This window comes from Heteronotia binoei, chromosome 21 (genome assembly GCF_032191835.1).
Source record: "Heteronotia binoei isolate CCM8104 ecotype False Entrance Well chromosome 21, APGP_CSIRO_Hbin_v1, whole genome shotgun sequence".
Lineage (NCBI taxonomy): Eukaryota > Metazoa > Chordata > Lepidosauria > Squamata > Gekkonidae > Heteronotia > Heteronotia binoei.
In genome coordinates this window covers 191761262-191785738 of record NC_083243.1, presented here as the reverse complement: position 1 = coordinate 191785738, position 24477 = coordinate 191761262, and the positions used below count along the sequence as shown (strand labels likewise).

General features: G+C 44.9%; 1 protein-coding gene across 1 annotated transcript in view; it reads right to left on the bottom strand.

The window, feature by feature from the left end:
• Positions 1-410: 410 nt before the first annotated feature.
• Positions 411-24477, bottom strand: part of LOC132590147 (CD63 antigen-like) — a 33626-nt gene continuing 9559 nt past the window's right edge. Inside the window, exons 4-7 of the mRNA XM_060263055.1 lie at positions 10404-10499; positions 4610-4759; positions 3914-3997; positions 411-499 (exon numbers count right to left, since the gene is read on the bottom strand). Of these exons, the coding sequence (XP_060119038.1) occupies positions 431-499; positions 3914-3997; positions 4610-4759; positions 10404-10499 (399 nt within the window). The 3' untranslated portion in view covers positions 411-430. The remainder of the gene's footprint in view (positions 500-3913; positions 3998-4609; positions 4760-10403; positions 10500-24477) is intronic.

The following is a 24477-nucleotide window of genomic DNA, read 5'->3' as shown; positions in this document are numbered from 1 at the left end:
TATGATTACCACACAGCAATAATCTGACCAGTCATCCACAGGGTGACTGTGTAGGGCAGCGGGTTAAGGGATGTTTAGACAGAATTGTCCAGCACAAAAAAAAAAAATAAGATCAAACTTGAGGTGTGACCAAACCGCACTAAGACTGTTGTCTGACTGCACCCTGACATGGGTCAAGTATGGTAGACTGGAGACGCATGGATTCAAATTCCTATTCAGACATAAAGACCATTGGATGTCCACCTCACAAGGTTGGAGGGGAGAATCATGGATGTTATGATGAGCTTTTTAGAGGAAGATCCAGTTTAAAATGGGACTCACAGGCACAATTCTCTGGTTTTCAGCTTCTATGATCATTCATTGTGGTGATGTAAACATTTTTGTAAGCTATAAAAATTCCAGCTATAAAATTCCTATCAGCTTCTGAAATTTATTGAATACTTTCATAGTTCTCTTTCAGCATTCTCAGCAGCATATAGCAAAGTAGGATCCCAGTGAGCTGACCAGAGAGAGAAAGAGAGAGAGAGAGAGACAGAACACAAAAGATGTTAGGTTTGGCGGCACGTCTCATTTTGTCCCAGTGTGTGTGTATGTTGCATTATGATATCCTAATTGCACTTAAGTCAATCATAACTCTCTGTTGAAGGCTGGGATTCAAACTGGTGCCTGCAGTGAAGCCCCCAACTGTGTAAGACAGGGCTCATTATTTCTGAAATTCATCATTTAAATCCAAACACATCCAGCCATTTCCAGGGCCTCAAAATCTAGACGTGAAATCCCACATTTGTCTACCCTATTAAATAACAATATGCATTATATGTTGCTTTTGGCACATGTTGATCGAGTAGAAGGGGAGTTCCTTCATTTGTACCTCTTCCCCTTTCAGCAGTCAGAATTTGAGTAAACTCCACTTACTCAAGGCAATATGACACAGGTACAATGTAAGAAGCAACCACAAGCAATCTTTCCCTATGAATGTTACCAGAGCAAAAAGTCATGTAAGACCATAGACTACACAAAACTGCCCTGTTTATATCTGGTGGCCCTGAGGTCAGTTTTGAGACACATGAGCATAAAAAAGTATAACATTCTAATTTCACACAAGTGTTCTTGTATGTATTGTGCCCCGGTGCAAGTAGTGAAGGTTTTGAACTGCCTTAAAAGAGTTTCACCCTAACAAACCATAGTTAAATGGCTCACAGAAGGGAGAAATTACTGTGGCAGGATGAAAAATTAAAAACAATTTGCATCATCAGAATATTGATAACATGGCAGACATTCCCTGATCAAATCTTTCAGATGATTCATACAAATGTTAAATCACAGGGATAGGGCAGGGTAAAGTGATCTCCATTTCCCCTCAGGATTAATCTCCAGACAGAAGAAGCAAAATGACAGGCTTCAGCCAAGAAGAATAAACCCACCACAATGCTGCCCCTTCCATCAAATTCTACAGCTGTGATCCATCATTATGGTGGCCTGATCCCTCCTGGCAACCATCAGGGGATGTGGGGACTTGCCAGGGGCATCAGGGGGCCCCATCCCATGTGCAGCACTGAGTCTATGTCACTGACTAAGTCACTCAGGAGTGCCAGCATCACTTCCAAGACATTGGGTGACGTTCTGGTATTTGCGCAAAGTCTCTATGGTAAATTTGACTTTTATCATAGAGTTTTTGCCCAAATACTACAGCGCCGCTTCAACAACCCAGACATGATGTCACTTCTGGGTCATGTGGGCAAGTGATAGATATGTCATTACATGTCAGTTGGATGTCCCTCTTTCACCAACTATCCAGTTGATTGGCGGCAGAGCAGTGAAGTGTGGCAGCAGGGGACCCCCACGTGGGGGTCTGGCAACCCTATCCATCATACAGCTATCGATAAACATAGAAGCATTTTGTCTAGTGTATCACAGTATGCATCTGGAACCTGCCATTAAAGAGAACTGACATGAAATATTGTCTCCTTCACCTGGCTGTTTTCAAATGGTTATCACCCACTTAGGATTGTAATAACAATGATGCAGTAACTCTAGAAGTCACAACTCAATACATTTCCCAGACAACCATTAAATGCCAACAATACCCTTCAGTTCTCTACACAGGGCAAACAGGACAAACCCTATGCCAAAGGATAAATGGACACAAATCTGACACGAGGAATGACAAAACTGAGAAATCTGTAGGAGAACACTTCAGCCTTCCAAAACATTCAGTGGGTGACCTCAAAGTAGCTGTTTTACTGCAAAGCAGCTTCAAGAACAGAATGGAAAGGGAAACTGCTGAATTATCAATTATTATGAAACTTGGAACAAACACCTCCCCAGGACTGAACAGGGATATTGGTTTCTTATCTCCTTACATATGCTAAACCCATTCTTACCAAGTTGAGGTATACATCCACTTTATCCCAATGTATTTCTCTTTAAAATAGTGTATCAGGATAATGTTTTTTGTATTGACAAACTGGAATAAGGGATATTGGTTGTTTTTTTCATTACATATGCTAAACCCATCTTCCAATGTATTCTATCTAATGTATTCTTTTTTTGTATTGGGAAACTGAAATCACATTTATAATGGTATGCTACATGTTAAAAAGTAAATTAGGTGGGCAGAAACACTTCTGAGAAAAAAATATTCTCAGTTTAACCTATGCTTGAGGAGAAATAGAGCAATTAACAGATTCCACTTTTACTGCCTTCTAATGGTGGGTTCTCACAATCATTCTCCAATTCTGGCATGTTTACTGCCTTTGCTGTTTTCTCATGCAACTAATACTATCCTGACCAAACTTACTATTCTTTCAATTTGTTAATTCCACTATTTTGCCACTGGATTCTAACTTTTAACTATTTTGCATGCTTAACCATTACCCACAAACTATGTAGAACTGCTCACCGTACCCCTTTTCATTGTCTGATGAAGTGTGCATGCACACAAAAGCTTGCATTCTCAATAAAACTTAGATGGTCTTAAAGGTGCTACTGGATTCCAACTTTGTTCTACTGTTTCAGATCAACATGGCTGCCCACCTGGATCTATCTACATTGAATCTGCTCTGTAAGAGCCAGCTCACTTAGAGACAATAATTATCATGTTTACATGTGGAAGTTAATGCATGTGTGCTTGCAGAGGTAAAAGCCTGTATGCAAGGAACAAAGTCCAGCTTAGTTTAATAGGGAAGGGAGAAAGCTTAAGTTTACATTTAGTGGACATAGGCTTGCCAGTCCCCAGGTCCCAGTGGGGGTTCTTCCGCTTTCCCAGTCTCCTTCCCGCCCCCAGTCAGCTGGCCGGTGGGGGAAGCCCCGCCCCCAGAGGCCCATGTGCCATTCCACCTCCGGAGGCTTCAGTCTCCGATTGAAAGGCTTCCTCTTGGGATGGTGTGTCTGTGTTACTTTGAAGAAGTTGGCAGAAACTCATGAGTAGAGATGCCAATCCCTCGCTTCAGAGTTGCCAGAAACTGGGGGGGGGGGAGGGAAACATCTGCTGGGCACTTCATTATTCCCTATGTGGAGATCAATTTTCATAGGGTGTAATGGGGAATTGATCTGGAGGTTCTGGGGGAGCTGTTTTTTGAGGTAGAGGCATCAAATTTTCAGTATGGTATTTAGTGCCTCTCCCCAAAGTACCCCCCAAGTTTCAAAATGATTGGACCAGGGGGTCCAATTCTATGAGCCTCAAAAGAAGGTGCCCCTATCCTTCATTATTTCCTATGGAAGGAAGACATTTAAAAAGGTGTGCTGTCCCTATAAATGTGATGGCCAGAACTCCCTTGGAGTTCAATTATGCTTGTCACACCTTTGCTCCTGGCTCCGCCCCAATGTCTCCTGGCTCCACCCCCAAAGTCCCCAGATATTTCTTGAATTGACTTGGCAACCCTAAGTAGACAAGACAAACATCTCTTCTTACCTGTGTAAGTCCAATGAAAAGTCCAGTCCCTCCAAATATAATAATGTGTTCTTCAACCCAAATGTTCAGTTTAAGAACACATCCCTGCAAGACAGAGAGTTTAAGGAAAAAAATATGCCACCAAAAAGAAATGGGGTATGTGAAACAGAGACTGTAAATATTTCTTCAAGCTGACATGAGGAGGGGCAGTATAGCCACAGTTGCAAAGGCTCCTATATCTTTAATTGTTGTATGATGGAAAAATATCAAGAGCATAATTTTTTAAAATTTTGAACAACTTTCTCTGAGTGACCAGCAAAGGTTATTTGCTACATTTAAATATTCCAATTTCAATTATTGCAGAATTCAGCACTGAAATCAAGATGAGAGAAGCTAATATTTTTACCATAATAAGATACAGTTTGCAGCCGTCTAGACCAAAGCCAGACACTGCTTCATACTGGTCTGAGACAGTTGGGAGAACACTGCTGGACTTCTCATCTCATTGCTCTTAGCTTCAACACATTTCTCATCTGCTTTGTCTCCAACTAACTGCTAGATCGAGCAAGGTTAGATCAGTAGTTCCAGCATCAGAATTTTCAATGCCATTATTAAATCTAAAAAATACTCTAACAAATGCTACCAAGCAATCAGCCTGAACTTTCTTTAAAAGAAGAGGTGGCAAGATTTGCCTCCTTATGACAATATGGCAAATACCTGCTGGTTAATGTTGGTCCCCTCTTCATTTAGATCCATAACACAGCTTTTCACATTTAGTTTACAGCAGCTTGTTGGGATAGATGGAGAGAGAGATCCAAATGGAGTGTTCAGCCAGTCTGTATAATTCGCAGCACCACAACATTGAAACTACAGTAGAAGGATTTTTAAAAAGAGAAGAAAAACTGTTTTCAGCAAGAAGTTTAATAGAGAGAGAGCTGTTCTTAATGCAAAGCATGTGAAACTTCACTTTCTAAACACCTTTTGTCCTGCTGCCCAAGGTTGGTGAGCTCAAAGAGGTAAGACAAAACCGTGAGTTGTGACTGTCCAAGAATGTATGCATACCTTCAATCTCAGTTTCATATCTTCTCAGACAAGTTTTGCAGAACTACAAAGTTTTTCAATCCAGATAAGATGTTGGGGTGGAGGGAGAGAGACAGTGATTATGACTGTATAAAGTAACCTCCTGGAAGGGTGGAAACTTTAATATTGATATTTAGACTGGAAACAAGAATAGTTTGATTCTTCTTCTGCCAGCCAATAGCGGAAAACAAAATTACTCAGCAGCACAAAAAGTGGACCTGGCACGTGTGACCGAGAACTGGGGGAGGATAAGAGCACCCTGAAACCACCACCACCCCAGCTTCTCAGTCTTCCATCAGTCCCAGACTAAAGGTCGGGGAGGCAATACTCATGAGAATCTTTCTCCTTTAGGTTACTCCCCATGCCAAAGATTACTGGCATTGATTGTGCAGGTCTAGCATGGGACACTGAAGAAAGTTTGGCTATCTGGCTGGTGTATTGAGTGCCTAGCACAAAAGCAGATACCCTGCTGAACCTGATGAAAGTGGTATTGGGCTGGACCTTGGAGGTCCCCAGACTGTTAGTTCTGGGGGTTTTCAGTGTCCATACTTGATGAGACTGCCTCATAGGCTACAGACCTAATGTCCATGTCAACACTGGGACTCTCAGATTGTATCAGATCCCACGAATCAACCAAGCCATCTTTGGCACGGGGATGAATGTGGATCTGGATGCAATTGATGCAGTGCCATGGTCAGACCACTTTGTCCTGAAGGGTCATCTGAGTATTCCAGCTCCTCTTGTCTAGGCAACCAGCACCATCAGAGACTGATGAGTACAGTTAGCCCCAGAAAGCTCCATGGGACCCAACACCCCCTGGCAACAATTTAGATGCACTGGTAGAGGACTGGCATGGCCATTTCTGAAGCCATCAACAAAATTGCTCCCCGATGCCCTTTTTCACTCCCATTCTGAAGTAGCTCCTTGTTACACCATGGACCTAAGGAGGATGAAATGAGTGACTGGACTTGTGATGGAGCTGCAAGAACATCTTATAGGATGTTTATGAAATCCTATGAGATGGCAGTGAAGCTGCAAAGAAGGAATTCTATGCAATTTCCATTGTGTCTGCTAGTTCTTGCCCAGCTCAATTCAGAATAAGAATAATCAGATCATTGATCTCCCTCTCACAGGGAACTCAAAAAGGTAATAATTTGGCAATTAGCCGTGTGGCCTTTGTTAGCTATTATACAGATAAAATCTTGTTGCTCAAAGAAAGCCTGCTGGCCACTATTGATACAGTATATGAACTGGAGGCCCCTTGGCCATCTTCAGGGCCAGTAATGGACCGCTTCAATTGACTCTCCCAGGACAAGGTTGACAGGATCCTGGGTGCTGTGAAGCCCACCATTTGTCTCTTGGACCCATGCCTGTCATGGCTGGTGAAAGCAGTGGTGATGGAATTCAGATCCCCTTGGCTGATATTATCAACTTGTCCCTGAACTCAGGGACTAACCTGGGGACTTTAAAAGAAGCAGGGGTGAGGCTGCTTTTTTAGAAACCATTCCTGGATCTGACTGATCCAGCCAACTACTGCCCAGTTTTAATTTTATCATTTCTGGATAAGGTAGTTGAGAGACTGGCAGCAGAACAGTTCCATGTTTTCCTGGAAGATCCCTCTATCATGGATCCATTCTGGTCCAGCTTCCGCCCTGGCTATGGAATGGAGATGGCATTAGTTGCCCTCGCAGATGACTTCTGCAGATTAGGCAGGTCAGTGCTGCTGTTACTGCTTGACTTGACCAGCTGTAGGCAGTTCGTTAAATCAGAGCCAACTGAAATTTAATTCATCAAAGACTGAGGTCCTGTGCCTGAGCTGAGGGGGGTGGGATTAAGGATCCAACTCTCAACAGAGTGTTATTGACACCACAGCTGGTTCCCTACTTCTCTCCCCATGACTTAGCCACACTGATCCATGTGACAGAGGTCCATCAGTGGCTATTAGCCACAGTGTGTGTGTGTGTGTATATATATATATATTGGCCACTGTGTGACACAGAGGCCGTTTTCCCACTCACGTTTTACTGGCGCCACGACCATCCTGACGCCGGCGAATCTGCCTGGATTTCGCATCAGAAGCTCCGGCGCTCCCAGAAGCGCCGGCTACTTCCGTCGCTAAGCCAGCGCAAACGGAAATCGCAAAGATGCAGGAAAACGTTTGCGCTGGCTTAGCGACGGAAAGCGCCGGCGCTTCTGGGAGCGCCAGCGCTTCTGTTGCGAAATCCAGGCAGATTCGCCGGCGTCAGGATGGTCGTGGCGCCAGTAAAACGTGAGTGGGAAAACGGCCAGAGTGTTGGACTGGATGGGCCATTGGCCTGATCTAACATGGCTTCTCTTATGTTCTTATGACAGTCACCTCTAGGTGACTACTAATTTGCTTTATGGAGTACTACCCTTAAGACTGATCTGGAAACTCCAGCTGGTTCAGAATGCACTGGCATGTGTCTTCACGAGTACACCTTTAAGAGCCTCTATACAACCTGGGCTCCACCAGCTGCACTGGCTCCCAGTTGAATACCAGATCAAGTTTAAGGTTTTGGTCTTAACTTGTGAAGCCCTACGCAGTCTGGAACCAACATATCTTCAGCAGCGACTCTCTCAGTATGTCTCTCAAAGAGCTTTACACTCTGTGGATCAACATCTTCTTACAATCCCCGGTCAAAGGAACATCCAGTTAGCTTTAACCACAGCTAGAGTTTTTTAGCTCTAGTGCTGGCCTGGTAAAATGGTCCTGAAATGCAGCTCCTCAGGACCTGTAAAACTGAGATGTTCCACCAGGCCTGTGGTTGAGGCGGCAGTGGTCCATCAGTATTGGTCTTCCCTTGCTCTGCCCTTTTCTGCTTGCTCTCTGGTCCACCCACTTGTTCCAGTATTTAATTAGCATCTACTGGAGCACATATGTGGAGCTTTCTAGCAGGAGCAGATGTGTTTATTGTTAACTTGTGCCATTAATTCCCATCTGACTGTTAGTATTGCTTGATGTTGTTTATAGGTCTTAATTATTTTATAGTTCTGCTTCATTGTTCTTTATTTTTTATCTGTACTGTTGTAACCTGTCCTGAGCCTTGCAATGCAGGGGGGAAAGGAAAGGAAAGGTCCCCTGTGCAAGCACCAGTCGTTTCCGACTCTGGGGTGACGTTGCTTTCACAACGTTTTCACGGCAGACTTTTTACAGGGTGGTTTGCCATTGTCTTCCCCAGTCTTTTACACTTTCCCACCAGCAAGCTGGATACTCATTTTACCGACCTCGGAAGGATGGAAGGCTGAGTCAACCTTGGGCCGGCTACCTGAATCCAGTTTCTGCCAGAATCGAACTCAGGTCATGAGCAGAGAGTTCAGACCATAGTACTGTAGTACTGCTGCTTTACCACTCTGCACCATGGGGCAGGGGAGGGAGGGCAAAAAATCAAATGTAATAAATAAATCAATTTTATGGTACTTCCACCTAGGGAATTTTCCCCACCACATGGAAAACAGGAAGCCCATAGATTGAAGGGGAACTTTCATAGTACAATGTACTTATTCTGTAGACAATTTGTGACATTTCTGGGACTTTCCTCTTTAAACTGGAAAGAAACAGGTTTTTGTTTTTCTCCAGGTTAAAGGGGTGGCTATCTGAAAGATATTCCACCTGAGGATACAGAGAGGGGGAGAGAAGAGAACTGAACTCCACTTTCAGAATTGCGTGGAGCAGCTTGCTTGCTATGTGCCTTTTCCAATTCCTTTGCTGAAATGTTCTGTAGTGCTACACAATGGGGGGCGGGGAGATGCTTTCAGGGCTGCAGAGACATCCTTGTGCCTGCACTTTTGGGTAGTCATGATGGGAAGTGGTGGCAGCAGTGTGTGGAATAGGGTGAGCAATAGGGTTGCCAAGTCCAATTCAAGAAATATCCGGGGACTTTGGGGGTGGAGCCAGGAGACTTTGGGGGTGGAGCCAGGAGACATTGGGGGGCAGAGCCAGGAGCAAGGGTGTGACAAGCATAATTGAACTCCAAGGGAGTTCTGGCCATCACATGTAAAGGGACAGCACACCTTTTAGAATGCCTTCCTTCCATAGAAAATAATGAAGGATAGGGGCACCTTCTTTTGGGGCTCATAGAATTGGACCCCCTGGTCCAATCCTTTTGAAACTTGGGAGGTATTTTGGGGAGAGGCACTAGATGCTATATGGAAAATCTGGGACCTCGGCCTCAAAAAAACAGCCCCCCCCCAGAGCCCCTGACACCCGTGGATCAATTCCCCATCATTCCCTATGGGAATCGTTCCTGGTGGAGCTTCCCCCGCCAGCCAGCTGGCTGGGGGAGGGGGGAAGCCTGTAAAACCAGGGGATCCCCCGCTGGGACCTGGGGACTGGGAAGCCTAGTGAGCAAGCTGCCAGTCCCATCCATTCCTAAACTGCCTGCTGCTTCAGGGGCATATTTTTGTACCTTGCAGCCCCAGTTAAATTGCCAATAACCTGTCCAAAGGTCAAACCAGACATATGGGATTTTAAAGAGTTGAATCCAAATTCCCTATGTCAGCTGTACAAGCTGGCTCAAAATACTCCACATGGAGCAGCAAAAAACAGAAACAATCCCCGCCAGCACTGTTTCAGCATGGGTAGGTGACTGGCGGGAAGCCAAAGCCTTTCTTTCCCCACCACAACAATGATCCAAGCCCAAACGGACTCTTCTTTATTTTTAACAGCCATTCCCTGTAGCTGCAAGGAGCCCCGACCCACTCTTTAAAAATATGCATATTTAGTTTGCCACTTTTAAAAACAGCAGAATAACTGAAGATATCCTTCTTAACAATTCTCTCTTTTGATTATAATGATGAAAATGTTGGATTCACTACCGCTCTTAATACTTACTAGAGCAGGGGTGGCCAAACTGCAGCTCAGGAGCCACATGTGTGATTCTCAAGGCCCCCCCCCCCCACCCCATCAGCTGGCTTTGAGAAGGCACTTTGAGAGCCAGTTTGGTGCAGTGGTTAAGTGTGCGGACTCTTATCTGGGAGAACCGGGTTTGATTCCCCACTCCTCCACTTGCAGCTGCTGGAATGGCCTTGGGTCAGCCAGAGCTCTGGCAGAGGTTGTCCTTGAAGGGGCTGCTGCTGTGAGCACCCTCTCAGCCCCACCCACCTCACAGGGTGTCTGTTGTGGGGCAGAGAAGATAAAGGAGATTGTAAGCCGCTCTGAGTCTCTGATTCAGAGAGAAGGGCAGTATATAAATCTGCAGTTCTTTTTTCTTTAAATCACTTCTCCGAGCCAAGCCAACAGGTGGCATGGAGAATGCATTGTTAAAGTTGCTTTCTTTCCACCTCTCTCCCCCTCTTCCCTCTCGCCATCTATCTTCCTTCCTTCCAGTTCTCAAACATTTGACATTTATTCTATGTGGCTCTCATGTTAAGCAAGTTTGACCATCCCTGTACAGGAGGAAAGATAGTTTACCTGTCTCTGTAGTTCATCCACTGCTTTAGTGATTGATGGATCAATATTATACTTGTCCATAGACTCTAAGAAGCTCTTCAATAACGTCTGGCGCAACTGCATTAAAACACATTTTGCTTAATATGCCGTGTTGCACATATTGCTTGCTGAAGTCAGAAGAAAGTAATTGAGGAAAATGAAGGAAGATAACAATTTCTAAATACAAAGGGATTACAAAACTCAAAATTGATCTATCTAGTACTACTCTTATAGCTATTGCCTTGAGCAGAAAATAAAATGATAAAAGCCTTACTTAATATTATCTCCCTGATATTCAATTATTGCTCCTATCAATCTTGCCACAGAAAGAATACCTGAAATCTTTGTATCTGATAGTAGCCACATCACCTGAGCTCTCCTATTAGGCTGTTTCATATTTTTAGGTAGAGGGGTAATTAAACTAGCCCTCAACTCATTAAATATGGGACATTCTGCAATCGTGTTCAATGGTTTCAACCTTATCTTGTGAACATCTGCATATTCTATTGGTGTGTGTTACTTCTTTTTTTTAATCTGCCCTCCAAAACTGCCAAGGGAAGGGCATTCATTCTTGCCAAAGTAAAACTGCATCCAAGGATACTAAAAGAACTTGCAGATGTAATTTCTGAGTCTCTGGCCATTATTTTTGAAAATTATTGGAAAACAGGTGAAGTGCTGGAAGATTGGAGGCACACAAATGTTGCCCCCATCTTCAAGAAGCAGAAAAAGGAGGATCTGGGTAAGTACTGGCCCGTCAGCTTGACATCTATACCTGGAAAAATTTTAGAACAAATCATCAAACACTCAGTCCTAGAACATTAGAAAGGATGGCTGTGACTACTAAGAACCAGCATAGGTTTCTCAAGAACAAGGCATGTCAGACTGATCTTATCTCTTTTTTTGAGAAAGTGACTACCTGCTGGATTAGGGGAATGCTGTAGACATAGTTTATCTTGATTTTGGTAAGGCTATTGATAAGGTTTCATATACTATCCTTGTTGACAAAATGGTAATATGTGGTTTGGATTCTGTTATTGTTAGGTGGATTTGTAACTGGCTGACAGATCACACCCAAAGAGTGCTCATGAATGGTTCCTCATTCTCCTGGAGAGGAGTGACAAGTGGAGTGCCTCAAGGATCTGTCCTGGGGCCTGTTTTGTTCAACATCTTTATAAATGATTTGGATGAAGGAATAGAGGGATTGCTTATTAAATATGCAGATGATACTAAATTGGGAGGGGTTGCAAATACAGCAGAAGACAGAAACAGGATACAGGATGACCTTGACAGGCTGGAAAACTGGGCTAAAACCAATAAAATACATTTATCCCTGTTAAAATTCAAAGTTCTCCACCTAGGTAGGAAAAATCCAATGCATAGTTATAGGATGCAGAAGACTTGTCTTGGCAGTAGTATGTGCGAAAAGGATCTAGGGGTCTTAGTGGACCATATGCTGAACATGAGTCAACAGTGTGATGCAGTGGCTAAAAGGCAAATGCAATTTTGGGCTGCAGTAACAGAAGTATAGTTTCCAGATCACATGAAGTGATGGTATTGCTTTACTCTGCTCTGGTTAGATCTCACTTGGAATATTGTGTTCAGTTTTGGGCACCACATTTTAAGAAGGATATAGACAAGCTGGAAAGGGTCCAGAGGAGGGTGACAAAGATGGTGAGGGGTCTGGAGACCAAGTCCTATGAGGAAAGGCTGAAGGAGCTGGGCATGTTTAGCCTGGAGAGGAGGTGGCTGAGAGGCGATATGAACACTATCTTCAAGTACTTGAAGGGCTGTCATACAGAAGAAGGTGCAGAATTGTTTTCTGTTGTCCCAGAAGGAAAGACCAGAACCAACGGGTTGAAATTAAATCAGAAGAGTTTCTGACTTAGCATTAGGAAGAACTTCCTAACAGTTAGAGCGGTTCCTCAGTGGAGCAGGCTTCTTTGGGAGGTTGTGGCCTCTCCTTCCTTTAAGTTTCTTAAGCAGAGGCTAGATTACCATCTGACAGCAATGCTGATCCTGTGAACTTAGGGGGAAGTCTTTGTGAATTTCCTGCATTGTGCAGGGAGTTGGAACAGATGGCCCTGGAGGTCCTTTCCAATTCTATGATTCTACGATTCAAGTGGGCCATGGGCAAATTGTTCCTCAGCCAAGTCTGTCTTTCCGAGTTATTACAAGAATAATATTTTATATAGAAATGAAATAGAAATAATTTGAAGAGAAGGGGATAAAAGATTCTATGTTTCTAAACAGCTGGGAAACTCAAATATCTCAGACAATAAGGAACAAACAAGATGTTACCATTAAAAATTTAACTCTTAAGAAGTGTTAGAGTTTCTTCTTTACTAATAAGGCAGGTGTGATGGATTGCACATGACAAACAGATTTTAAATGCTGCTTGTTTTAGAGAAGCTGGGAGTTTAGGAGTTAATCTTCCCCAGGAGTGGAGAGCTTATTTGATAGGTTGCTCTACATGTTCTCTGATAGGTCAGGATCACCTGTTCTGGAGAGGAAAGAGGCCAGTTGTCAGTAATTTGTGGCGCAGAGTGTTAAAGCTGCAGTACTGCAATCCTAAACTCTGCTCACGACCTGAGTTCAATCCCCGACGGAAGCTGGGTTTTCAGGTAGCCGGCCCGAGGTTGACTCGGCCTTCCATCCTTCCTAGGTCAGTAAAATAAGTACCCAGCTTGCTGGGGGGGGGGATGTAGATGACTGGGGAAGGCAATGGCAAACCCCTCCTTAAAAAGTCTGCTGTAAAAACGTTGTGAAAGCAATGTCACCTCAGAGTTGGAAACAACTGGTGCTTGCACAGGGGAGCTTTCCTTTCCATAACAGAAGTCAGTGTTCTGACAGGGTCAGTCAGAAAGGTTCTTCTACAGAGGGACCAGAAGAGACTCCCTTGCCCTGATTAGAACTACTGAGAGAGAATTGTGGTTCTTAGCCCAGAAAGCTACAAGGTTCTTTATTCAAACAACAGTACTGGAAGTTAGATTTGGCAAGAGTGACTGGGCTGTCAGTCAGTAAGTCCCAATCAGGCCAAGTAGAAAAGGGTTATTGCTTCTTAGGGGAAAGAAGAATAATTCCTGCCAGTAAAAGGGGTTGTGTGCTGAGGAGAACCTAGGATCTGTATTAGAAGGAATAAGCTGTGGACACCTCAGGAGTTAGTAGAAATCTGGTATTTCTGAAGGGAGAAACCAGATTTCTAAGGGGAGAAACCTACAAACTCAAAGAAGAATTGTACTACAGGAAGCTCTATGATAGGGTTGCCAAGTCTAACTCAGAAAATACTTGGGGACTGGGGGTGGGGCCAGAAGACTTTCCCCAATTCCTAAAATAAATAAATAAAAATACAGCAGTGTAGTTCCCCCCAGCAGCTGGCTGCACTTCCCCTTCCATCTCTCTCTCTCTCTCACACACACACACACACAAAGCAGCCAAAATAAGCACAGTTTGGAAGCACACACTTTGTGGTCTCACTGGGGCAATGGACTCACTATGGGAGTTGTTGAATGCTGTATACTCAACCAAGTTCTTCAGACTAACACAGGGAAACCAGAGGTTCTACTTTACTACTTACTCTCTATTTTAATGTGCAAATGATTTCTGAAGGGACTGTAAAACAAATGGAGGGACTGGGGGGCTTCCCTTTCCCTTCTCACAACAGCCGTGTTGTTCTGCAGGCTCACCCTACTGCCATTCAGCCTGGCTCTGGAGATTTAAAGGCACATACACCTTTCAAAAAGCAAGCTGTTCCCAAGTGTCTTCTAAGCCCTCCGAGGTGGAAAGGCACATGGTGGCTGTAGGGCGGGCTTCCCCCCATCGACAAGCTGGCTGGGGGCAGGAAGGAGCCTGCAAAACCGGGAGATCCCCTGCTGGAACCTGGGGATTGGCAAAACCTACTCTATGAAGAAGCTGTGTCATTGCCACTATATACAAAGCCAAGTATCTCTCATTGAAAAGAACTAGAAAACTCTGAAACTAAGCTACTACTATACTCTCTAATACAGGGGTGTCAAACTCATTTGCTTTGAGGGCCAGATTTGACATAAATGAGACCTTGCCGGGCCAGGCCATGTATATCATAAAATGTAAAGCCAGGTAGCGGACATATAAACTTTATAAAGGGCACAGGCACACAATTAAAGATTTTTTAAAACTTAAAATAAAACATGCTTAAAATACCAGCACGCTTGCAATATTTTGTTTTACAGTCTCTGATAAATGTCACCTCTTGCTATGAATTATGGCATCAAAAACTGCAGACAATGTCTGTGCTGTACCAGTCTTGAATATGTGCTGTTCAGGTGTGCAAATCTGTCAGTTGCAAACCTACTTTTGATTCATTGACATTCATTACAGACATCTCATGGCCAATGCTTTGAGCCTAGGACCCAGAGGAACATGAAGCAGCTGAGCATTGTGACCTTTTGTACAGAACTACAAGAACAGAGGGACAGCCATGTACAATGGTCAGTGTCAGCCTACTATCTGGGAAATCTAAATTCAAGACCCTCAATCAAAGGAAAATGTGAAAGAAAAAATAAGGAAAATTTGCTGGGTAAACCTGGGGTGGAACACACACTCAGCCTAATGCTGCTATTTCTCCTCTCAATAGTTCACATGCTTTCCTATTGAGAAAGACTGGAGGGATGGTTATTCTAAAGGAGGAATTGGAGAAATTTGGTAAGGTAGCAGGGTTGAGAGTTAACATAGAAAAGATGAAGATTTTGGTCAAAAACATTTCTAAAAATCAATTTATAGAATTACAATAAATATCTAGCTTCCAAGTAGTATAAAAAGTAAAATATCTGGGGATATATCTAACCAATAGATGTAGTACGATATATGAAGACAATTATGTAAAGCTACTAAAAGAAATTGAGCAAGATATGAGTAAATGGGGTAATCTCCAACTGTCACTTCTTGGTAGAATTGCAGCCCTGAAAATGTCTATCTTATCTAAAATAATGTTTCTATTTCAAGCCATCCTAATCCAGCTAAACAAGACTTTCTTCCATGCTTTGAACAAATTAACTAGTAATTTTGTCTGGCAAGGCAAAAAAGCGAGAATAAATCATAAACTTATGCAGGACTCTAGAGATAGAGGAGGATTATCACTACCCAACTAGGAAATTTATTACCAAGCTAATATCCTCACCTGGCTAAAAGAGTGCGTAAAGCTAGAAAATAAGAGGATATTGAGGATCGAAGGCCACGATCTGAGAATTGGTTGGCACGCATTCCTGTGGTATAATATAGAGGGCCACAAATATTTCAAGAACTATTTAATTCAGAAATCTCTGATTATTACCTGGGGAAAAATATGGAAATCTTTATATAGTAAAACCCCTGGGTGATGCCATTAGAGGCATGTATGCAACCTCATCTATCAATACACGGAACTCCTCTAAAATATGGAATCTTATTGAACAAGGATGGGACCCTAAAAACAAGTTCTCAGCTGGCAGAAAAGAATATATCCCTGAATTGGTGGAGAATGGCACAGATAAAGTCTAAATATAATAAAGACAAAGAAATAAGATTCCATCTGGAAGAAAGTTTATTTGAAAAGATTTTTTAAAAAATTGATTCAAAACAGATTAGTAAAATATATAGTTATATCCTTCAACTAAATATGCAGGATGAGGTTTTCAAAGTTGTAATGATCAAATGGGCGAGAAAAGTAGGCCATACAATTAGTGTGGAACAGTGGTCACAGATTTGGCAAACCAACATAAAAACTACTAAATCAACATCCTTCAAAGAAAATATCTACAAAATGATATACAGGTGGTACATGACCCTAGCAAAATTAGCAAAAACGTGTCAGGGATTATCAAACAAATGTTGGAAATGTCAGAACACCTTAGGAAGTTTCTTTCATGTTTGGTGGTCCTTTAAAAGGGTTAAGGAATTTTGGGTGAGAGTACATGAAATGTTACAAAAAATGTTGAAAGTTGCAATTTCATTCAAGCCAGAACTCTTTCTATTAAATCTAATATCAGATAAAATAGGTAAAGCTGAAGAACAGTTGATAGTGCATATTAACACAGCAGCAAGGATGTTGCTAGTGCAATATTGGAAAAGAAGTGAGCTGCCAACAATGGACGAGCTAATTGTTAAAATAATAGTCACAACAGAGATGGATAAGTTCTCAAATATGTTAAGAACTAAACCCAACAAATATGTCGATAAAAACTGGCACCTATTTTACGAATGGTTAATAAAGGGGTGAAAAGGTTATCAAAATGAGAGAAATAAATACATTCTGCCAGATACAGGAAAGTCGCTGGTTTTTACTAAAAAGAGAGTTAGTAATTCTGTTTTGATGTTATAAGGGTATTTGTAAGGTTATGTGGTTGATGGTTATGTATCAAATGGAGAGGGTTTTTCTTATACGTATCCTCAATCCCCATTTTATGTATGTCAATGTTGTGTTAAATGTTGTGTATGTTTGTCGTGGTTGAGTGTTGTAATCGATAATAAAGTTTGTAAGGAGAAAGACTGGAGGGCATGAATACAGTGAAAAAGAGGAGGGGAACGCAGTTACACCCATAACAAGCCCAACAAAACACTCTCTCTCTCCCTCTCTCTCTCTGTAGCAAGGCAAAAAGCTCATACCTTCACTAAAACATTGCTAGTCTTAAAAGCACTCTTTGTAGCTCTCCTGATGGTGGGGTTTATGCAAAGGAAGCTCTGGCTTTTTTTTCCCTTCCCTGGGCATGAGGAGGGGGAGGATCCTCAGCCATGAATTAGAAGGAAGAGAGGCTTGTCTCAGTAGTTCTGCAGGGTGATTAATTGAGCCTGGCAAACTTAATCACCCAGCAGAGCTATACAGCCAAGCTCCCTCATTGGCTGAGGCTGTTCCTCCCTCCTCTTCCCTTTGGGAGAGGGAAAGGCTGCTTTGCTGCCTGGCTTATCCGGGGAGAAATACAAAATGGCGACCGAAGAAAAGCAGGCAAGGGAAAATGAAGCAGATATCGGCCAGCTGCTGGAGGGCCTGATTGGAGCCCTCTGCGGGCCATCTGTTTGACACTCATGCTCTAATATGTTCTAAGTTCTCAAGTTAGTATATATTAATAAAGTTGTTCTTCACTATATCTCTAAAAATTCTCTCCTATATGTAAATGCTTCTTAGCAGGTAATTTAAATGCTTCTTAGCAGGCCTGAAGTCAGAAAATTTTGGGTTGAGGGGCCCAGGAGATAAAAAAAAAATTGGTGGTGGGGGTGTGTGCAGCTTGGTTGCTTCTTCCCAGTTTTGCTTTCAGCCTCCCCCCCAGGTGACAGTCACTTCCCCCTACTACTATGAGAAAGCCCCTGCCTGCCCGAGCAGCTTGCAGCAGGACATCGAGTCTGACCGTGGGGGTGGGGGGCAGGGAATCCTGTCAGGGCACCACTCAGGCTCACCCCCTCTTCCCCAGCTCTCTCTCCCGCTCTCTTTCTTGCTGTTACTCTCTTTCTCTATTGTGCTCTCTTTCGTTGTTTCTCCCTCTCACTCTCTTGCTCTTCCCTCGCTCTCTCTCTTCCCTCTCTCTCTAGCTCGCTCTCTTGCTGTTGCCCTCTCTCCCCCCCCCTTGATGTCACTCTCTCACTCTTTCCCTCTCTCTCTCACTCTTATTGCTCTCTCTTGTGCTTGCTCTCTCTCTCTCCTTCCCTTTCTTCCAGTCCTGGACTGACCCTTTCGCCATCGGGCACGCCTGGGCCATCCGGGGCAGCCTGGAAGATGTGGGCAATGGGGGGGGGCAGAGTCTCACAGTCAGCAAAGCCCACCATGGCAGCGCCGATGCCTGAAGCTGCGCAGCTGGTCAGTTTCACTTCCCTGGAACCCCACACACTTCCATTTCACATCGCTCGATCGAACATGTAGGAACCCCAACCGAGCCAAGGGAAGACCTCCCATTGCCCCTCGTCTCACCACTGCGACCCCCTCCCCTCCTCTGAAATCTCAGATGAGTTCACCTCCAAAGTGGCCACCGGGGACTGGAGCTGGTGAGGAGGGGAAAAGGGAAACGCAGCTTGGGGCTTTTAGGGCAGCTCTCTGAGCAGTAGCAGCCCTGGAGGTCCTCCAATGAAGGGGCCCTACAGAGGAAAGGGGGTGCTAATAGAGCAGCTTCCCCCCCCCCCATATCTACGGGCCTGCTTCTTAGATCCCCTTTTTAGGTTGCCTAGATAAAAGTGTCCTGTCCCTTGAACAGAAGCTTAATGCGTGGAAATGGGCATCTGAAGCTTGTCATGGTATGGAGTTTGTTTTCCCTCCAGGAAGTTAATAATAATAAAATTTTATTTATATCCTGCCCTCTCCGCCGGAGCGGGCTCAGGGCGGCTAACAACATTTTTATATCGTTATACAAAGGTTTAAAATCGCATTAATTTTAAAACATTCCAGTTAGCCAAATACAATACAATAAAATTCAGGTGCTAATTCTATTCATAAGATAGTGGTGACAGAGGTCACCCAACATCAGTCGCTCAGCCGGCAGCCGACGCGGGGATTCAGGGGTTGGCCTTACAGTGGCTTTCCTCTTTCCTGGAAGGTTGGGGACAAAGGGTCGCAATTGGGGGGGAGCTATTCTGGAGGCGCACACTCGATTGTGGGGTGCCCCAAGGGGCGGTTCTCTCCCCGATGTTATTTAACATCTACATGTGGCCTCTTGCCCAGATTGCCCGAAGGTATGGGCTGGGGTGTCACCAGTACGCTGATGACACCCAGCTCTATCTACTGATGGACGACCGGCCGGTCTGCGCCATGGAAAATCTTGACCGGGCATTACGGGCCGTGGCTGAGTGGCTCAGACTGAGTGGGCTGAAGCTAAATCCTACGAAGACAGAGGTCCTTTGCTTGGGTTGCTGTGGCCCGGGGGGGGGGATCCCCCTGCCAGCTTTTGATGGTGCGCCGCTGACGGCGGCGGACAGGGTCAGGACCTTAGGGGTGCTGTTGGAGCCTTCCTTAAAGATGGAGGCTCAGATAGCCGCTGCCAAGTCCGCATTTTTTCATCTTAGGCGGGCAAGGCAGCTGGCCCCCTTCCTGGAGCGCGACGACCTAGCAACAGTGATCCATGCTACGGTCACCTCGAGGTTGGACTACTGCAATGCCCTCTACATGGGGCTGCCCCTGTCCCGGACTCGGAAACTGCAGCTGGTGCAGAATGCCGCGGCCCGGCTGTTATTGGGTCTCCCAAAGTGGGGACACATTTGGCCGGGTCTTTGGACTCTGCACTGGCTTCCAGTGATATACCGAGTCCGGTACAAGGTGCTGGTTATTACTTTTAAAGCCCTATATGGCCTGGGACCTGCCTACCTGAAGGACCGTCTCTCCCCACATGTTCCCCAGAGAGCACTGAGGTCAGGAACACAAAATCTCCTCACTATCCCCGGGCCAAAAGAAGCTCGCTTGAAATCCACCAGAGAAAGGGCTTTCTCCGTTATGGCTCCCACATGGTGGAATCAGCTGCTGGAGGAGGTGAGGGCCCTGCGGGACCTGGTTCAGTTCCGCAGGGCCTGTAAGACGACCCTCTTCCGGCTAGCTTACGCTTAGCTAGGATGAAAACTTGATGTTACTTGGCCAGCCATCTGTTTATATGTAATTGAAATGTTATTGGTTTTTAAGGTTTTAATTGCTTAAATATTTAATTGTTTTTATACTTAAAATTGTTTAATTTTCATGTTTGATCAATTTTGGAAGCCGCCCTGAGCCACTTGTGGGAAGGGCGGGATATAAATCTCGAATAAATAAAAAATAAAAATAAAAAGGCCATCCTGAAAAGGGTGGTCTTGCAGGCCCTGCGGAACTGGTCAAGGCTCCGCAGGGCTCGCACTTCTTCTGGGAGCTGGTTCCATGGAGCTGTGATAGAGAAGGCCCGTGTGCGAGTATTTTGTAATTTGGCCTCCTTGGGTCCAGGGATAGTCAGCTGGTTCTTCCCTGCTAACTTCAGTGTTCTCTGGGGTTCGTATGGGGAAAGTCGGTCCCTCAGGTAGGCAGGTCCTCAGCCATATAGGGCTTTAAAGGTAATAACCAGCACTTTGTAACGAACCCGGTAGGTAACTAGCTGTCAACCCTATGCCTTCTGAGTTGATCCTGAACTAGCAATGCAGTTTTTCTACAGACTCTCAGCTATATACAAGGATACACACCTTAAGTGAAGGAAACAGTCTTTGCATTAAATGTGGAGAGAAAATAGGCACCAGATGTAACAGTCAAACATCACACAAAAGTGTATATATATATCTCTACTCCATAACCCTGATTTGGCTGCAACACCTGGTAAGACGTGGCTGGCTGCTGTGTTCCTTGCAGAGCTTCTGGTTTTACTCATTTGTTTTGTGAAGTCTGGCTGTTTGACTGACTGGAAAAAACAGCCAAAGTATATATTTCCATACTGTCTCCTCCTAGATTTTATTCTACATTTATGAGCAAACAGCAGGTGGTTTCTGACTTAGAATTTCAGCATTTAATTGGGTTGTTATTTTAGAAGAAGGTTTAAACTGAGCAGGGAATATTGTTTCAGGAGGTCAGATTAATAGGTCCAGAGTTCAACATCTGGAAACATATCATCCCACACAAATGCCTGATGCAGACAGTCTACCTGGCTGGGGCACAATGGATTCTGAGATCCAGAGTAAAGCACCACAGTGTGTTTAATCCTAGCATTCTTTAGCAGAATGAGAACAAACACATTTTCCTTACCTTCTTCTGGCATTCCCCTCTGCACCCTAAAAAGCCTCTGCTCAGAATCAGGTGATCCTCTGGAGCAAAATGCCACATTGTTTCGGAAGGTGTAATGAGGAAGATGAGTTAGGCAAAACTGCATCCTGTTGCACTAATGGAAGAAGCCTGGTTCAGAGGTTTGCTAAAGCAAATGTGGCAATTTTGTTCAATGCCCCCAACTTACAGCAGCCAAGTTGCACCATGTGGCATTTTGCTTTTGAAGGATCATCTTCATGGTCTCTGTGCGTCACACCCATGGGATGAAGCTTCAGCGCTGATCCCCGATCGGTAGTACCCAAGACTGGGATTTTAATGCGCCAACCTCCCGTGAGCATGTGCAAAGCCCCTACCATGCATGCTCCCGGGACGGCGCAGAGATTCCGCCAGTTCCTTTTTGACCTCCGAGTTAGACAGTCACGTTTCGGCTTCTCTGGTTGGTATTTACCTTTTCTGCCCTTACCGGGTACCTTTCTTGTAGTTAACAGTTTAACAAAAATATTGTTATTGTAGATAGTTGGGGTTTCTGACCCTTCGGGGTCTCCCTTTCCCCCCCCCCCTTTTCTTGTTGCTTCTATGGAAAAGCGCTGTCATAAGTGCGGGAGTAAAATTCCGCCTCCGGATGGACATTCTCTGTGTCTTCTGAGTTTGGGTTAAAACAATTTTTTTATTGGTAACATATGGCAGTTATATCTAATACTAATAAAATATTAATAATCACTTAATACATTCTCCATACATTACCCTTTTCCCTCCCCCCTCCCCCCCAGACATTGGGTTGAGTCCTGTCACCACTGCTCCAAGTTTTCAAGGCAAACCAGAAAGAACAGAGCGGCCAGACTTTCGGCGGCCTTACTGAAGTCAGCCTTGACCCCGCAAATGGCAGCTTCAACATAGACAGCGAACGCTGCTTCGGCTTTGACACCAACGTCACCATCGATGACGAGTCAATAGAATCAACTTTTCCGCACCGACCGCCCCCCCAAGCATGCGGGCTCGGTGTCAGCTTCCGATTCCTCCACTCCAGCCAAGAAGGCTAAGGGAAGCAGGGAGCGCTCCTTGCAGGAGCCAAAGAAGGCGAAGGAGAAGCGTTGGCATACTGATCGGCATACTCCTTCTCCACCACCGAAGAGGCACTCAGACCCAATGGCCGTGCAACCAACGCCACCAAAACGAATCCTGGCTTCCCCGGCACGATCGAAAAGCCCCTTGGGACCAAACGACCTGAAGCCAACTTCCTGCTCCGGCTTTGAACCAGAGATCAATCTAACCCATCAATCGATTTCACCGAAAACTACGTCACACGGCAGCACGGACTCCACTTCGCCATTGGAGGTCGACGCCCCTTGAAGGAGGATCACATCGACGCCGGTGACCAAACCTGATGAGTGGGAACAGCCCGATTCTTTCCAGTGCCTGACTCCGCTACCGAACTGGGACCCTCGTCTATGGTCGTACCCATTCGGGGGATTTCCATACCAGGCATCTTACCCTTGGTACCCTCCGCAGAACCCCTACTGGGATCAACGTTCGGAGGCTTCCCATCACTCCAGGGTATCGTATCGATTGGCTCTGGTCAAGCCTTCGACCTCGCTGCTGGAATCGTGACCAAGGACCAGTGCTTCCCAGTCTCGCACGCCAGAACATGCCCCAGAAGCGCCGCATTTAACTGAATGTATGGAGCGTAATGACTCCTCCTCTGCATCGGCACCAGAGTCAGATAATGAACATCGTTCTGAGCAATCTCCGGAGCAGAGAACACAGAGGATCTTCCTATTTCTCCTTCAGAGGATCTCAAGTCCTATGGGGAGCTTATTAAGAGACTGGCTCAAACTCTGTCATTGCCCATGGTGCAGCCTCAGCCTGTGATCGATGACACGGTGTTTGACATCATTCAAAGAGACACATCCACACCTATAGCACTACCTGTGACCCAGGTCATACAGCAGGCTATTAAGGAGCCATGGGCGAAGCCGGCTTCAACCCCCATCTCCTAAAGGAGGTTGGACCACATGTATAGGGTTCAAGAGCAAGGGACTGTGTATTTATTTTGTCACCCTCGCCCCAACTCAGTCATTGTTGTGTCCTCATCTAAGGCCAAGAAAACCCATTCTGCACTTCCCAACAATGAGAGTAAAAGACTGGACAATTTTGGTAGATATTTCTACATGGCGGGTGTCTTAGCCATTAAGATCTCCAGTTATTTGGCATGCATGGCCAGGTACCATTACTCCCTTTGGGAGCAGCTCACACCACTTCTAACCTCCCTGCCGGATGAAAAACAAGCCTCTGCAAGGAAGCTACTGAAGGAGGGCTTGCTCCTTTCAAAACAGCAACTGACAGCGTCCAAACATATGGTCTATACTGCAGCCAAAACTTTGACATCAGCAATGACCCTGAGATGTCACTCCTGAGTTCGTTCTACGGCACTACACTTGGATACGAGGTCGTGGGTTGAGGATCTCCCATTTGAGGGGGAAGGACTTATTAGTTCTACCACAGACTCTGTCCTCCAAGAAATGGATAAGAGCATCAAGACATCCAGAAATCTTGGAGTTCCATCTACGTCTCGCCCAATCGACCTTGCCCAAATCCTAGACAATGGTCCGAGAAACCATATCCTCTCAAGTCACCAGAGAGGTCATGGAAACCTCATACTCCACAACAGTACAACAAGAGCCTTTATTCTGGAGGCAAATAAAAAACTTTTTCGCCATTCTCACATTCAGCCAAAACTAAAGGTTCTCGAAACCCTAAGCAGGGTCTTTGACTTTGGCCTTCGTACCATCTACCCTTCTTCTCCCTCCTCAGGCCTGACACGCCTCTACAATTTTCTACCAGCATGGAGGCTTATTACCACTGACAAATGGGTCTTGTCCATCATAGAGGAGGGTTATGCAATAGAATTTGTTCAGCTTCCCCCATGTTCAAAATTGGTGATTGCTCACCCTACGCCGGTCCTGCTGGAAGAAGTTCAGAACCTCTTGACCAAGCAAGCAATAGAACTGGTTCCACCTCCCCTCAGGGGGCAAGGATTCTATTCGAGGTACTTCGCTGTTCCCAAAAAGGACGGTGGGCTCTGCCCAATTATGGACTTGCGGGACTTGAACATCTTCATATCCTACCAGAAATTCTGGATGCTCACGTTGCAGAACATCCTACCACTGATCAAGGAAGGGGATTGGTTGGCCACGTTGGACTTGAAGGATGCCTACTTTCATATCGGCATCCGGCTGAGCCACAGGGCTTTTCTCAGGTTTGCCACAGGACCAGACCATTACCAATACAAGGCTTTCCCATTCGGACTCTCTACAGCACCCAGAGTGTTTACAAAGACGATGGTGGTTGTAGCAGCCC